General features: G+C 35.7%; 1 protein-coding gene across 50 annotated transcripts in view; it reads right to left on the bottom strand.

Moving 5' to 3' along the window:
- CLASP2 (cytoplasmic linker associated protein 2) overlaps positions 1-15,868 on the bottom strand; it is a 222,363-nt gene that overhangs the window by 124,476 nt on the left and 82,019 nt on the right. For all 50 annotated transcript variants that reach the window (XM_050779319.1, XM_050779320.1, XM_050779327.1 and 47 more), the window contains 3 exons: positions 12,246-12,338; positions 4,598-4,743; positions 2,035-2,170 (listed from right to left, as the gene is read on the bottom strand). In XM_050779319.1, coding sequence (XP_050635276.1) covers positions 2,035-2,170; positions 4,598-4,743; positions 12,246-12,338 — 375 coding nt within the window. The remainder of the gene's footprint in view (positions 1-2,034; positions 2,171-4,597; positions 4,744-12,245; positions 12,339-15,868) is intronic.

Below are 15,868 nucleotides of genomic sequence, written 5' to 3'. Positions count from 1 at the left end.
CAAAATGAACAAGTCTCAATACATACACATTTAAAATTCTGATATGTAACAAAAGAGCTTATATAATATTTGAAGAAATGTCAGACTGTAGAAAATACCACAACATATACAACACAGAATTAATATCCTTATGATATATAAAAAGGTCTTAGAAATAAGTGAGAAAAAATGCACAGAGAATAACCTGGCAATCCATAGAATTATAGAAGGAAAAAAATAGCTAACATCCCTAATACTAGGGATGCAAAGTATAATATGAAATAATGGTTATTAAATTATAAAACCCTAAAGATACTGATAAAAGACAATATTGGCAAAGGAATGGAGAAAAAGGACTCCAGGAAGAAGACTGCAAGAATAAGAATGGTGAGAATAATTATTATTATGATTATTTAATTAATTTATTTTTTTTGAGATGGCGTTTCACTCTTGTTGCCCAGGCTGGAGTGCAATGGCATGATCTCGGCTCACAACAACCTCTGCCTCCCAGGTTCAAGCGATTCTCCTGCCTCAGCCTCCCGAGTAGCTGGGATTACAGGCAGGCGCCACCACACCTGGCTAATTTTGTATTTTTAGTAAAGATGGGGTTTCTCCATGATGGTCAGGCTGGTCTCGAATTGGCAACCTCAGGTGATCCGCCTGCCTCGGCCTTCCAAAGTGCTGGAATTACAGGCGTGAGCTGCCGTGCCCGGCCTGGTAAGGATAATTTGATGATATATCCTTAACAGAAGACTAATTTAGACATTAAAAAGAATTACATATATGGATAAGGGATGCTACCCAAGTATATGAAGTTTAAAAAGAAGACAGGCTGGGCATGATGGCTCACGCCTGTAATCCCAACACTTTGGGAGGCTGAGGCAGGCGGATCACTTGAGGCCAGGGGTTTGAGACCAGCCTGGGCCAACGTGGTGAAACCTTGTTTCTACCAAAAATACAAAAAAAATTAGCCGGGCATGGGGGTGGGTGCCTGTAGTCCCAACTACTCAGGAGGCTGAGGTGGGAAAATTGCGGGAACCCGGGAGGCAGAGGTTGCAGTGAGCCGAGATCGCGCCACTGAACTCCTGCCTGGGTGACGGAGTGAGACTCTATCTCTAAATAAATAAATAAATAAATAAATAAGTCAAAGAATATATTATATATACTTACATGTTCTATATGTGTAGCAAATACATTTGTAAAGGCACAGAATAGAAGTTTGGAAAAGTACACATTAAATTGCTAGAGTGATTAGTAACAAAGGAATAGAATTCAAGGGGAGAGATTTGTTTTTTCAACTCTGTTCTTTTGGACTTCCTCAAGATATGAGTGAAGAGAAATACAGTCATACATAACTTAACGATCGGGATACATTCAGAGAAATCCATTAGGTGATTTCATCATAATATGAACATCATAGAGTGTACTTGCATAAACCTACATGGTATAGCCTACTCCACACCTAGGCTGTATGTTATAGCCTATTGCTCCTAGGCTACAAATCTGTAGCTAAATTACTGTACTGAATACTGTACTGAATATTACTGTACTGAATAGTCTAGGATAGAGTAACACAATACTAAGTATTGTGTACCTGAACATATCCAACAGTAGTAAAGTAGTAAAGATACAGTAAAAATATAATATTATAATCTTATGGGACCACTGTTGCATATGCAGCCCATCATTGACTGAAACTTTGTCAGATGGCACATAACTATATTAAAAATTTGCCTTTTATTATTTTCTGTAACACGTAACTGTAGATACGTATATGTATTCATATGTACATGTATGTATGTATTATATTCCATATACAAACATGTGTACTTTGCAATCCTCTAGTTCTATAATGACCATCTATGGCTTTTACTATCAGAAAAATAATTCAAAAATGATTTGCCTTTGGGGTTCAAAAAGAAACTCAGTGACTTATTTAGGTACACTGAGAGAGGGGAGTGGGGTGGGGAAAGGAGAGAAAAAGGGGGAAGAAGAAGAAAGAAAAAGCCAGGGAGGCGGAGGAGGCAGCAGTGGAAAAGGAGAGAGCAAACCTACCCGAATGATAAATCTGATTGCTGCACATCCAGAAGTTGCCATGACTTTTGCACTATTGGGGACAAGATTAAAAAGTGTAGGTACAATGGCTTCAGCGCCATGATCAAACTTGTTTCCCAAAACTGTTGAAAGGTGGCTACAAAGGAAGACAAAAAGTATTTTTTTAATAGTTTAACATTAAATATAGATAGAACCATATAATTTTAAAATACTCTTTTACTGAATTAACCTAGGAATTTGTATTTTAATCAGTTGTAATGGCAGAATGGCAGAAAAATGGAAGAAAGATAGGGAAACCTAGATACTACATATTTCCTTCTGTTCCCCATTGTTTAACTGGCAAGTCCAAAGTTGAAATCTGGCATTTTCCTCATCTCTTTGCAATAGCACTTGGAGAAGCCATTTGATTTCAGAATTTAATTATTAACTCTTAAGGACACATCAGGTGAAATAATCAGCTCTGATGGTTCTGACCTTTGGTCTTGATCCAGGAGATACTTCCATTTTGATGATCCATTATCAATCTTAAATTCAGCATATTTTTACAAACAAGTTCAAAATCTTACTCAAATCAATGCTCCTCAAGATGTTCTTTATTTATATTAATAGAATCACCCCTTTTTTAGTCATAAATACTCCCTTACTTCTTTGGAGTAGGATTTCCAAATCCGCAGTCAAAAATACAACTCTACCATATCTTATTGGGTGATCTTTAGGACATCTGACTTCTCTTTCCAATTGTATAGTTAAACAACTAAATCAGCCTTTAATTGCATGATTTTAGTTAAAACGCTTAGAAGGGATATGGTAACCACTCAAAGTGCCAACAATTTTGCAATACTGGTTAATTTTTATATATTTATATCTTACTGAAAATACATGGTTGGGATAGAGTTAGCTCCAATAATTCAGGTTCTTGATTCCAGGAGCTCAGATTTAGACCGATGTACATTTATGTACATAGACCTATGCTGTTACAGTATTAGTTTCCTAATGTCTGAACTCACAGGCAAAGAGGATCCTCAAATGAAAAGCAGGGAGGTGTGGATATGTTTGGATGTTGTCTTCCTTTAAAGAGCATGAGTTTTACTTTGGTAGACAGGTAATGTACTTGAGAATCAGCTTGATCTTTATAAGCTTGTTGGGAGAGGCAGAGTCTAGAGATGCCTTACTTTAGAACTGGTTTAGTACTATTCCTATGCAATGGCCTTTCTGGGGTTTCTACTGACTGCCTTGGGTGTTCACCAAGGTTTTTCCATTCTGATTGGTCAGATCTTAAACCTCTCCTATCCCTATGTGAGCTCTGGGAATTGTTTACCTTATAGCTCCCAGGCATTAGTTCCCTTCCTTCCTCAGAGTTGTACCTTTCACATGGACAGGGAAGTATACATCTAGACTCATGGATTCCCATATTATGATCTCTGTAGCTCTTCGTGTGTGTGTGTGTGTGTGTGAGAGAGAGAATCTCCCCATCTTCTCTCCAGTATTCCGCACTGCCGATTTTGACCACTTCAGCCTCTGAAACTCTAGTCTCTGTTTCCTCACCTCAGTGAGATTGCCTTGCTCTGCTTAGGTTCCCCCTTCCTTCCCCAGAGTGCCTCCAGGTCAAAACTCATACTGTTCAACATCACTTGCATCTTTTCAGAATTCCATTCCTACCCTGTCTGCTGTCTATTATCTGGAAACAGATGTTTCACATATATTGTCCAGTTTTCTGCAAGAGAACTAGTCATGTTTTAAGTATATTTTTCATGGTTACATTTTATGGATTTTTGTATTAATTCGGGTTTTCTTTGCTAGTTGGAGATATTGGGCCATTTTGGTATACTGGGACTTGTATCTTGCAACTGTGCCAAAGTCCCTTTATTATAATAATTTATCTGTAGATTCTCTTGCAGTTTTCTGCATGGATAGTTATATCGTCTGTTAATAATGGCAGTTCTGTTCCTTTTCTTGCAATCCTTATATTGCCTTTTCTTTCTTCATTTCTGACTAGAATATATAATACAATCCTGATTAGAAATATTGCTAGTAGGCACTTTTGTGTTCCCTATCTTCAAAGGAATGCATATGCAACAACACTGCTTAGGTCAAAAATAGTAATAAATAGAATTTAAGTTCTACCATCCTTGTATTGTGGAAGACTACAAACTTAAAAGTTTAGATTTTGCTAAGTTAATGATGCATGTTGCAATGCCAGAATAACTGCTAAAATATCAGAAATTGAGTATTTAATATCCAAATTAGTAGTGAGAAAAGTGAATACAGCCAGTTTCCATACCCATTCATTTTCATCTTATACTTGAAGAATTAATGATAAAAAATCCACCAGTAGGCGTTAGATATTTTAAATATCTTTATACCAACCTTAAAATGTTGGTATAAAGAGCTGTTAAGGAATTTTTTTTTAATCATACAGATTGACTCCTTATGTATAACAAAAATGATTTTTGGATCACCTACTTTTTTGGCTATCTTGCTACTGCTTGACTTAATGAGCACTGAATCAGTGAGTACTAAATTCATTCATAAAAAACACTTATCATAAAAGGAATATACTTACGCTACAGTAATACAAGCTTCTCTAACCACCTGGGATCTAAGATCCTTAGCTGAAAGTTTAAGTGCTCCATCCAACAAGCGTAAATGTTGAAAAAAGCAATCATACTGTGCAGCTCCAGCAACAAGCAGTGATCGGATTTTCTTCAGCTGAAATAAAGAATTTTCATTATTGACAAAAAAAGGTGGAAGTGCAAAAAAAAAAAAAAAAAAAAAAGCTACCTAAACTACATTATTTAAACAAAAACTTTCTAAAAATGAAACATATGTAATGTTTCATTATATTACTATATTCAGACATTTTAGTAGCATTAAATAGTTAGTAGCATTAAAAAAGTATCTTATAAATAAATATGCCAACAAAAAGCTGTCTGAAAAATAGTATTATAGATTTAGTTATAAGCACAACAGAGAAATGTAATCTATAAGTACATAAATTGTAAAGTTTTAAGGGAATCCATTTAATTTATTTATTCATGTGTCTTTTAGCTTAATCCCCAGTGTGATAATAGGGAGTCTTTCTTTTACTTGTGGTAAAATACACATGAACAAAATTCACTATTTTAACCATTTTAAAGTATACAATTCAGTGGCATTAAGTGCATTCACAATGTTGTGTGACCATTACCATCACTATCTACGAAAGGGAGCCTATTTTTAAAAGTGCCAAATTTGGAAACTTTTAGCATTACTTTTTTTTTGCTGCGGAACATTTTTTTTTTTTTTGAGACAGTCTTGCTCTGTTGTCCAGGCTGGAGTGCAGTGGTGCCACTGCAGCCCACTGCAACTTGCACCTCCAGGGTTTAAGTGGTTTTCGTGCCTCAGCCTCCCCAGTAGCTGGGATTACAGATACATGCCACCGTGCCTGAATAATTTTTGTATTTTTGGTAGAGATGGGGTTTCACTGTGTTGGCCAGGCTGGTCTCAAACTCCTGGCCTCAACGGATCCACCCGCCTTGGCCTCCCAGCAGGAGTGAGCCACTACATCTGGCCTGCTGTTGAATTTTTAATTTCTTAAATGTTTAATTATTATGAATACATAATAGTTGTACATTTTTATGAAGTACATGTGATATTTTGATAAAAGCACACAATGTGTAACAATCAAATCAGGGTAATTGGGGTATCTGTCACCTCAAATGTCAATCAGTTCTTTCTGTTAGAAACATTCCAATTCTACTCTTTTAGTTATTTTGAAATATACAATAAATTATTGTTAACTACAGTCACCCTATTGTGCTGCCTAACACTGGATCTTATTCTTGCACTAACTGTATTTTTGTACCCTTCAACTATTTCCTCTTTATTTCCCTGCTCAACCCCAACCACCTTTCTCAGTCTATGGTAACCATTATTCCACTCTCTATCTCAAGTTCAATTTTTTTAGGTCTCACATATTAGTGAGAACATGCAATCTTTTTCTTTCTGTTACTGGCTTGTTTCGCTAAACATAACGTCCTCCAGTTCCATCCATGTTGTTGCAAACCACAGGATTTCATCCTTTTTATGGTGGAATAATATTCCAATGTGTGTATGTACCACATTTTCTTTATCCATTATTCACCGATGGACATTTAGGTATATTCCATCTCTTGGATTTTTGTGAATAGTGCTGCAATAAACATGAAAGTGCAGATATCTTTTCAATATATTGATTTCTTTTCTTTTGGATATATACCCAGCTGTGGGATTGCTAGATCATATTGTGGTTTTATTTTTATTATTTTTTAAGAAACTTCCATACTGTTCTCCCTGCATGTGGTGGCTCACACCTGTAATCTCAGCACTTTGGGAAGCCAAGGAGGGTAGGTGACTTGAGCCCAGGAGTTTGAGACCTGCCTGGGCAACATAGGGAGATAAAAGTTAGCTGGGCATGGTGGCATGTGCCTATAGTCCCAGGTACTTGGATGGCTGAGGTGGGAGGACTGCTTAAGCCCCGGAGGTCAAGACTGTAGTGAGCCATGATTGCGCCACTGTATTCCAGCTCGGGAAACAGAGCGACACCCAGTCCCCAACTACAATACAATACAATACAATACCCAAACTAAATAAACTAAGCTAAAATAAAGAACGAAACTAAACTAAAATAAAATTTATATTTCTATCAGCAATGTACAACTGTTCCTCTTTCTCCACATCCTTGCCAGCATTCTTGTTTTTTGCCTGTTACTGCCTGTCTTTTAAATAAAAGTCATTTTAACAGGGGTGAGATAATATCTCACTGAAGTTTTAATTTGTATCTGTCTGATAACTAGTCATGTTGAGCATTTTCCCACATACGTGTTGTCCATTTGTATCTCCTCTTTTGAGAAATGTCTATTTAGATCTTTTGCCCACTTTTAAATCAGATTACTTATTTTTCCTATAGAATTTTTTGAGTGACTTATATATTCTGGTTATTACTCCCTTATCAGATGGGTAGTTTGCAAATATCTTCTCCTATTCTGTGGGTTGTCTCTTCGTTTTGTTGACTGTTTCCATTGTTGTACAGGAACTTTTTAGCTTGATGTGATCTCATTTGTCCATTTTTGCTTTGGCTGCCTATGCTTTTGAGGTCTTACTCAAGAAATCTTTGCCCAGACCAACGTCCTAGAAAGTGTTTCTCCAACGTTTTCTTGTAGTAGTTTGATAGTTTGAGGTCTTTAAGTCTTTAATCAATTTTGATGTGATTTATGTATAGTGGGACATAGGGGTCTAGTTTCATTCTTCTGCAATGTGGATATCCAGTTTTCCCAATACCATTTATTGAACTGTCCTTTCTCTGTTGTGTGTTCTTGGCACCTCTGCTGAAAATGAGTTGAGTATAAATGCAAGGATTTATCTCTGGGTTCTCTATTCTGTTCCACTGGTCTATCTCTTTTTTACTTTTATTATTTTTTAAGTAACTTCCATACTGTTCTCCCTGCATGTGGTAGCTCACACCTGTAATCTCAGCACTTTGGGAGGCCAAGGTGGGTGGGTCACTTGAGCCAGTACCATGTTATTTGAGTTACTACAGCTTTGTAAATATTATTTGAAGTCAGGAGGGATGCCTCCAGCTTTGTTCTTTTTGCTTAGGATTGCCTTCACTCACTATTATTGATCTTTTGTAGTTCCATATGAATTTTAGTACCGTTTTCTCTATTTTTATGAAGAATGTCATCGGTATTTTGATAGAGATTGCACTGTATCTGCACACGCTTTGGGGACTGTGGACTTTCTGACAACATTGATTCTTCCAATTAATATGAACATGGAATATATCTTTGTTTTTTGTGTCCTCTTTAATTTCTTTCATCGATGTTTTTATAGTTTTCATTGGAGAGATCTTTTACTTCTTTGGTAAAGTTTATTTCTAGATATTTTAGTTGTAGCTACTGTAAATGAGGTTATATTTGTAGCTATTGTAAATGGGGTTACATTCTCAGTTTCTTTTTCAAGTTGTTTATTGTTGGCATATAGAAATGTTACTGATTTTTGTACGTTGATTTTGTATCCTGCAACTTTACTGAATTTTTTTTGCTGGTGTTTTCAGGTTTTTCTAAATATAAGATCATATCATCTGCAAACAAGGATAATTTGACTTCTTCCTTTCCAATTTGGATGCTCTTTATTTCTTTAGAAGAAATGGGACACCTTTCTAGACACAAAAAACCTACCAAGATTGAACCATGAAGAAATCCAAAACCTGAAAAGTCCAATAACAAGTAACAAGATAGAAGTAGTAATTAAAAGTCTCTCAATAAAGAAAAGCCCAAGACTTGACTATTTCACTGTTGAATTCTATCAAACATTTAAAGTCGAACTAATGCCAATTGTACTCAAACTATTTAAAAAAAAAAATCAAGGAGGAGGAAATACTTCCAAACTCATTCTACGATGCCAGTATCATCCTGATACCAAAACCAAAGACAAAACAAACAAAGAAAACTACAGGCCAGTATTTCTGATGAACATAGATGCAAAAATCCTCAACAAAATACTATTAAACCAAATTCAACAACACATTTAAAAGATCATTCATCATGATTAAGTGGGATAAATCCCAGGATGCAAGGATGGTTTAATACACATGAATTAATAAATGTGACACATCAGATCAACAGAATGAAGGACAAAAACCACATGACCCTTTTTACAGATGCTGAAAAAATATTCAATAAAATTCAACATTGCATCATAATAAAAACTCTCAAAAAACTAAGTATAGAAGGAATATACATCAGCATGATGAATATACCTCAGCATGCTGAATATACCTCAGCATGGTATGTAAAACAAACCCACAGCCAATATCATACTGAATAGCGAAAAACAGAAAGCCTTTCCTCTAAGGTCTGGAATAAGACAAGGATGCCCACTTTCAACACTTTTATTCAAGAGTACTAGAAGGCCTAGCCAGAGTAACTAGACAAGAAAAGGCATTACTTTTACAGTATTTGATTGACAAATGTCATCCACATGAAAACCATACATACATAATAAAATTACATTGATCAAAAGAGATACAACACACGTGCACATCTGTGCTCACACAAACTCAGAAGCTAAAAGTCTACTTATCACACCAATATTGTATATAATTTCACATTTAACTCAGAGGTTTTCTAAATTTTAAAATGTCTTTAGGCTGGGCGCGGTGGCTCAAGCCTGTAATCCCAGCACTTTGGGAGGCCGAGATGGGCAGATCACGAGGTCAGGAGATCGAGATCATCCTGGCTAACATGGTGAAACCCCGTCTCTACTAAGAAAATACAAAAAACTAGCCGGGCGTGGTGGCAGGCGCCTGTAGACCCAGCTACTCGGGAGGCTGAGGCAGGAGAATGGCGTAAACCCGGGAGGCGGAGCTTGCAGTGAGCTGAGATCCGGCCATTGCACTCCAGCCTGGGCGACAGAGTGAGACTCTGTCTCAAATAAAATAAAATAAAATAAAATAAGTCTTTAAAGTTAAATCAGATGCATAAAGATGTAAATGTAAAAAAACCCTGCTATGGACATTAGGAAAAAAATCAAAAGAATGTTATACAATCCTGGGCATATGAGGAAGGGAAAACTATCATAAACAGAGGAGAATTTTCAAGTGTCTAAATTATAACTAAAAACAAAATAAACATCACAATACGGTAGGATAAAATTACCTGCAACGTATATAAGATGACACACAAAGAATGACAATAAAATAAGAAAAAGACAAATACAGTAGTTTCCCCTTACCTGCAAGGGATATGTACCAAGACCCCCAGTGGATGCCTAAAACCTCAGATAGTACTGAACCCTATATACCTTTTTTTTCCCATAAATATTTACCTATGATAAAGTTTAATTTATAAATTAGACACAGTAAGAGATTAATGACAATAATACGGAAAAACTATAATAATATATTGTAATAAACATTATGTGAATGTAGGTCTATCAAAGCATCTTCTTATTTCCTGGCCATGGTTGACCATGAGTAACTAAAGCCATGGAAACTGAAACCATAGGTAAGGGGGGACTATTGTAACCTGTGATTAAATTGGGTAAAATAAATATATTTAAATATGTTAAAAGTTACTAGTGATAAATTCACAAAGTCACATTTCTCCCCAATACAATGGCAAAAATTTTTTAAATTTGAAAAGAAAACAGATGCTCTCAAACACTGTAAGATTATATGTGACTAACACCTTTGTTCAAAATATTTTGGCAGCATCTACTAAAATAAAATTGCAGCAACTCTTTACCCAACAATCCACATTTTAAAATCTAACCTACAAAAATAAAAGCACCATTGTTACAAATGTGTGTAAGGATGTTTACTTAAACACTGCTAAAATAGCAAAACAATAAAAAAAACTGAAAATCCATCAAATGGCAAATGATTTTAAAAATTACATGTTGTGGGGTGGGGAGATGGGGGAGGGATAGCATTAGGTGTATACACCTAATGTAAATGATGAGTTAATGAGTGCAGCACACCAACATGGCACATGTATACATATATAACAAATCTGCATGTTGTGCACATATACCCTAGAACTTAAAGTATAAAAGAAACAAACAAAAGATCAGATTCCTATGATATAACACACATACACAAATTACATGTATACATATTAAACTAAGGAATATATGTACATATTGATCTGCACTCAATAAATATCTGAGCAACTATTATGTGCCTGACATCTATACCAGGTGTACTGAATGAGCACGATTTGTTAAGAAAAAAAAAAAGAAGCAAGTTACTAAATAATGTATCAAGTATGATCTCTCTTTTTTTTTTTTTTTACAAAGAAAGTAGGGGAAAATTGTGCGTACCTTGTCATATATGTTTAAATACATATAACACAGAAAAGGATATACTCTAAAATGAAAAGTGTGTTTTTTTATTTTTTTTTAAGAGACAGGGTTTCACTCTGTTGCCCAGGCTGGAGCACAGTGGTACAATCATAGCTCACTGTAACCTCAGACTCCTGGGCTCAAGCAACCTCCCATCTTAGCCTCCACAAAAGTTTATTTCTTTAACAGGTAGGAAACTATTAACTTTTTCTCTGTAGTTTTCTGCATTGTTTCACTCATTACAATAAGCCTGTGTCATTTTTCTAATGAAAAAAAAAAAAAATCAAAAGACCATCTGTTGTTTCCAAATGGGTAGTTTTTAAGCAAAACCCAAAAAAAAACCCTTAAGTAAAAAGATGACGTTTTATACTAACAATACTTAATCTGTCATGTTTCTCTACAGATCACCTGTGACAAACAAGAATAGGAGCCATATTTAACAAATTTGGAGGAACACTCTGTTAAAAACAGTATTTCAATGTTTTAAGATATGTAGACTTCCTAACAAAGACAAAAATGGTCCTTTGCTCATGGTGTCATAAAAGCCACATTTGTCCAAAGACCCTGCATTTGATTTAATTAATCAAAATGGGGATTTTCATGATCAGCCAGGTTGGGGCCTCTCAGAGCAGAACAGTCTTCAAATGCAGCCCTTTTCTCTGGCTTCTTGAAAACTCTGAGGTACTCATTTGGTACATGTAATCTGGTTATGTAAACAATAAGTTCACAAATTTAAACAACATATTGCTTATTGTCAACACAAATATTATTTTAAATTTTATCAAATATTTTCCTTAAGGAATTTAGGCTAAATAAAATATTCTTAACTCAAGGGTATCTGACCTTTATAAATGAAATCACAGGAGAAATATGCATTACATTCACATGGGAAGAAAAAAAGCCAGATAAATGCACATTCTGTTGTGAATTTATATTGATGCTATAAAAACACTGAGCATGCAGGTAAAGTGCTATAAAAACACTGAGCATGCAGGTAAAGTGAACTGCTTTACCGGTAAACCTTACATGACTTGAGGATAGTGCTAATAAGCAACTGTATAAGTCCACAGAAAGGCCAAAGCCCTGTGAATCTCACATTGCGCTGATCAGTCAAAAACAGCACATGTGGTGAGGCTACCAAATGTGTAGGCACCATCTGATAAGCCAAACCAAAATAAAAATCGATCCTAAACCAGAAAATGAGTATTTTATCAATATATTCTCCAGAAAGAAATGTTACCTACCAGACTCTATTTTATAAGTGAATACCATATAGTACTACTACTGAATTTCCATGTTTTTTAAAAGGAACATCAATAAAGAAGATAAAATTAAAGACAAAAACTTACTGCATTGGCACGCTGATCCCAGTCATGTTTGTCATCTGACAAAATTTCCCTGATTTTATTTAATGTTTCTTCGAGTTCTCGACTAGAATAAATCTTAAAAAAAAAAGATTCAGAATTATAACAGTGTTTCTTGCCATGAACAATACCAAAATTATGCCCTGATGTTTAAAATAATCTTTCACCTACTAAGTTTATTTCTCATTCTAGCACCATTTCTAATGGAGAATAGAAATACATTATAGACAACAGTAACACAAAACGCTTTTTCTTCCTTACTTGTTACCATTTTTGCTATTTCTTCCCTCATAAATAACTTCAAATAAGCTCTTAAAATGCTTTGTAATTTTAAAAACAAGATGTCAAATATCTAAGAATAAATAAAAGTCTAATTTCTCAAAATGACTTCAAGTGTATAACCTATCTTATTGCATTCATATACATATTACACAATATTACCAAAAGGACATGTTTTAAGTTAGTTTTGATTTTCTCTCTTCTGTCATGATAAACTATAGTCAGGATAGCTACATGTTTTGTTCCCTCTGGAGCCAATCCTTTGTCAAACTGCTATTCACCATTATTCTTTCATTCACTTAAAAAATATTCACATAACACAAAGGTACTATGCCAGGCAATGGGGAGGACTATGGTTAGCCAAAATAGACATGGTCTTTGCTTTATGGAGAGTACAATCTACTCAGGGAGATTTTAAAAATCAATCAAACATGAAACTACAAATAGGAAGTCCCACAAAAGAAAACGAAAGTTTATACATAAAAGGGGTATGACCTATGAGGAAAGTCAAGATTGAGCTGAGAGCTAAATAATATGTAGGATATCATTAGGCAAAGTGGAGAGATTTGCTTTCCCTAGAAAGTTAATATCATGTGCAAAGGCTCTGTGACAAAGTAAATGAAAGAAGGCCAGAGTAAGGAATAAAAAGTATAAAGGGAACTGGGAGAAGAGCCAATGACCCAGGTGTGAGGATGGAACAGCTATAACCACATTGTTGACCATGGGAGGAGACAATGCAGAGGAATTAGAAATGAGAAATAGACTCCTGGTGATACCAACTGAGTCTCTTCATCAAATTGCCTTACATCTTTCACTTTCAACGCTATTAAATTCACCTTTTGCTTAACAGAGAGTAAGAGCAAGAGAGAGAGAAAGAGAGTGCTTGCAAACGCAAAGGAGAGCAAGGCATGAGACAAGGCTGGGACGAGGTAGATGGTGACCAGGTAACATTCTGTTATGTGGTTAAAGAAACTTCTGAGCTAGCTCTTTCCTGCCTCTCACCTTCTCTTCACAATACCCCTCTGCCATTTTCCAGAATGTTCTACCACCCCTAATCTTATGATGCATTCCCCTGGAACACAATGCAAGGTTCCCCTTCCTCCAGTAAGGAAGAAGAGAGTCAACTCAAAAATGTACTTCTTTAAACGTTCTTTTAGCAGGTAATACAAGCAAAAGAAGCTTGAAAACCCACTAAGTTAGGTATCTGTTGCAGCAGAATGATTCCTAGGTTTCTAACTTTTGTAACTGATTAAGTAATGGTTTACACACAGAGAATACTGGAAGACCATTATTTCAGTTTCAAACAGGATAAGTTTGAGGTGTCTGAGACATCTGAAAGAGGGCGTCAGGTAAACAATCACAGTGGACAAATCATTTTGGAACTCAGGAGAGATCTGGCTTGGAGGTTAAAATCTGGGCATTACCTAGATAAAACGTAGGAACTGAAGCCAGCGGTTTGAAGGAGGTGACTCAGTAAGAAAACAGAGAATGAGAAGACAGGGCCCAGAACTAACCCTTAAGAAATTCCAATATTCAACAGCCAAGTAGAGAAGGATGTGCTTATAAAAGAGACAGAGATGAAGTGGACAAAGATGTAGAGGAAATAAAATGGAAGAACATTACATCACAAGCACCTAAAATTAAACGCCAAAACAGTGGCTATAGTCAACAGTGCTAAATACTGATAAAAGAACAAGGAAAAAAAATTCCAAACGGGTTGATTCTGGTGCCTCAACGATGATCAGTGATTTACTCAAGACCTGTTTCAACGTAAGAATAAGCTAGAAAGAAGTGGGATGAAGTGAGTAACAAGTTATAGAAATACCAAGTACAGACAACTCTTTTGGAAAAGCTGACTGTGAGGGTCAAAATAAAATATAGTGTCTGGAAGACACGGAGTCCAGTGAGACTTTTGTTTTTTTAACTGAAGAACCCAGCCACGTTAAGAGATAAACAGAAAGAGCTTGAACCCACATGAGATTACTGATTGTGTAAATGTATTAAGGAAGCAGAAAATACTAGGCTTTGGAGCACTGGTGGAGGTGCTGGCCTTTGAAGAAGGACCATGTTCCTGGAGCAACAGGACAGAAGGAATGTACAGTAGAGAAGAATGTTAACAGACAGATCATGCTCCCATTTGATGGTGACTGCTTATTTACTAAAGTAAGGGGCTGAGAGAAGAGAGGAGGACAGAGACAGGCTGATGGATAGAAAGGAAAGAAACATGTCTGATAGCTATATTAAGCAGAGAAATAACTGATCACAGAAACATAGTAAGGATATCAGATTGCTGAGGGCTCATTTTATGTGAATTCCACTAAAAATCATGAGCCCTAACATGTGACTTTCTCTAACAGCACGGTTTCAGGACATAGAGAAAATAAAAAGTTGGGAATATCCACAGTTGTAGGTTTGTAAAATCCGTATTTTTAAAAAATCACTGTTTAATACTTTGTTATGAAAAAAAAAAAACAGAAAAGCAAGGGATTTTAGTATATTATGTACAGTCCTACCACAAGAAACCATGGTATCAAAGCTTAGATAAGAAGGAAATCAAAGCATAGATGAGAAGGAAAGTATAAAGTGATGGATGATTAATTGAGAGTGAGTAGAAAAGACAATGGACTGAACATCCTTGAAATCATGCAGAAGTAGTTGTTAGAACTTCAAAAAGCAAGGGAATCCTGGTCAGTAATGAGATACTTCAATTAACAACTTTGGAAACATAACAGTAACACAGAGATGATATCAAAATCCAACGTGTGACTATGAACTGGGTAGCTATGGTGAAAGTGAGGAGGAGGTCTAGAAATTGAATTCATCAAGAATGTGTGAAAATTTAGGAAAATAATAATAGCTAACATACACTTCTTACACTTCATCTGTACTGTCATAGCTAGCCTCACAATAACCCTTGGCATAAGTACTAATAATTCCCATTTTAAGATGAGGAAACTGAAGTACAGAGGGTTAAGTAATGTACCTAAGGTTACACAGCTAGTGTGGTAGAGCTGGGATTCAAACGTAGGCAGCACTGGAATGTTGTCAAGATCAGTACATACCAATAATAAGAAGGCTGGCCAGGGAGTATGAACCTCATATAAATGGGTATAGGAATAATGGTCACAAAGTAATAATGAGGAGTGAAAGCATAATAAACTTATTATCAATTACTAAGAGTATGAGAGCCAGGAATAATAAACAGCTTTATCTTTAAAGAGGGTTAAAAAAAAAATCAGATTCTAATCAAGGAAAGAACATTGAATGGACCCTTTAAAAATGGGGTTAAAGCTTAGGGGAGTTGCTGCTTATGAAAAAGATGTTTCCAA

The sequence above is a fragment of the Macaca thibetana genome, chromosome 2, assembly GCF_024542745.1.
Source record: "Macaca thibetana thibetana isolate TM-01 chromosome 2, ASM2454274v1, whole genome shotgun sequence".
Taxonomy (NCBI): domain Eukaryota; kingdom Metazoa; phylum Chordata; class Mammalia; order Primates; family Cercopithecidae; genus Macaca; species Macaca thibetana.
This window is presented reverse-complemented; position numbering and strand designations above follow the sequence as displayed.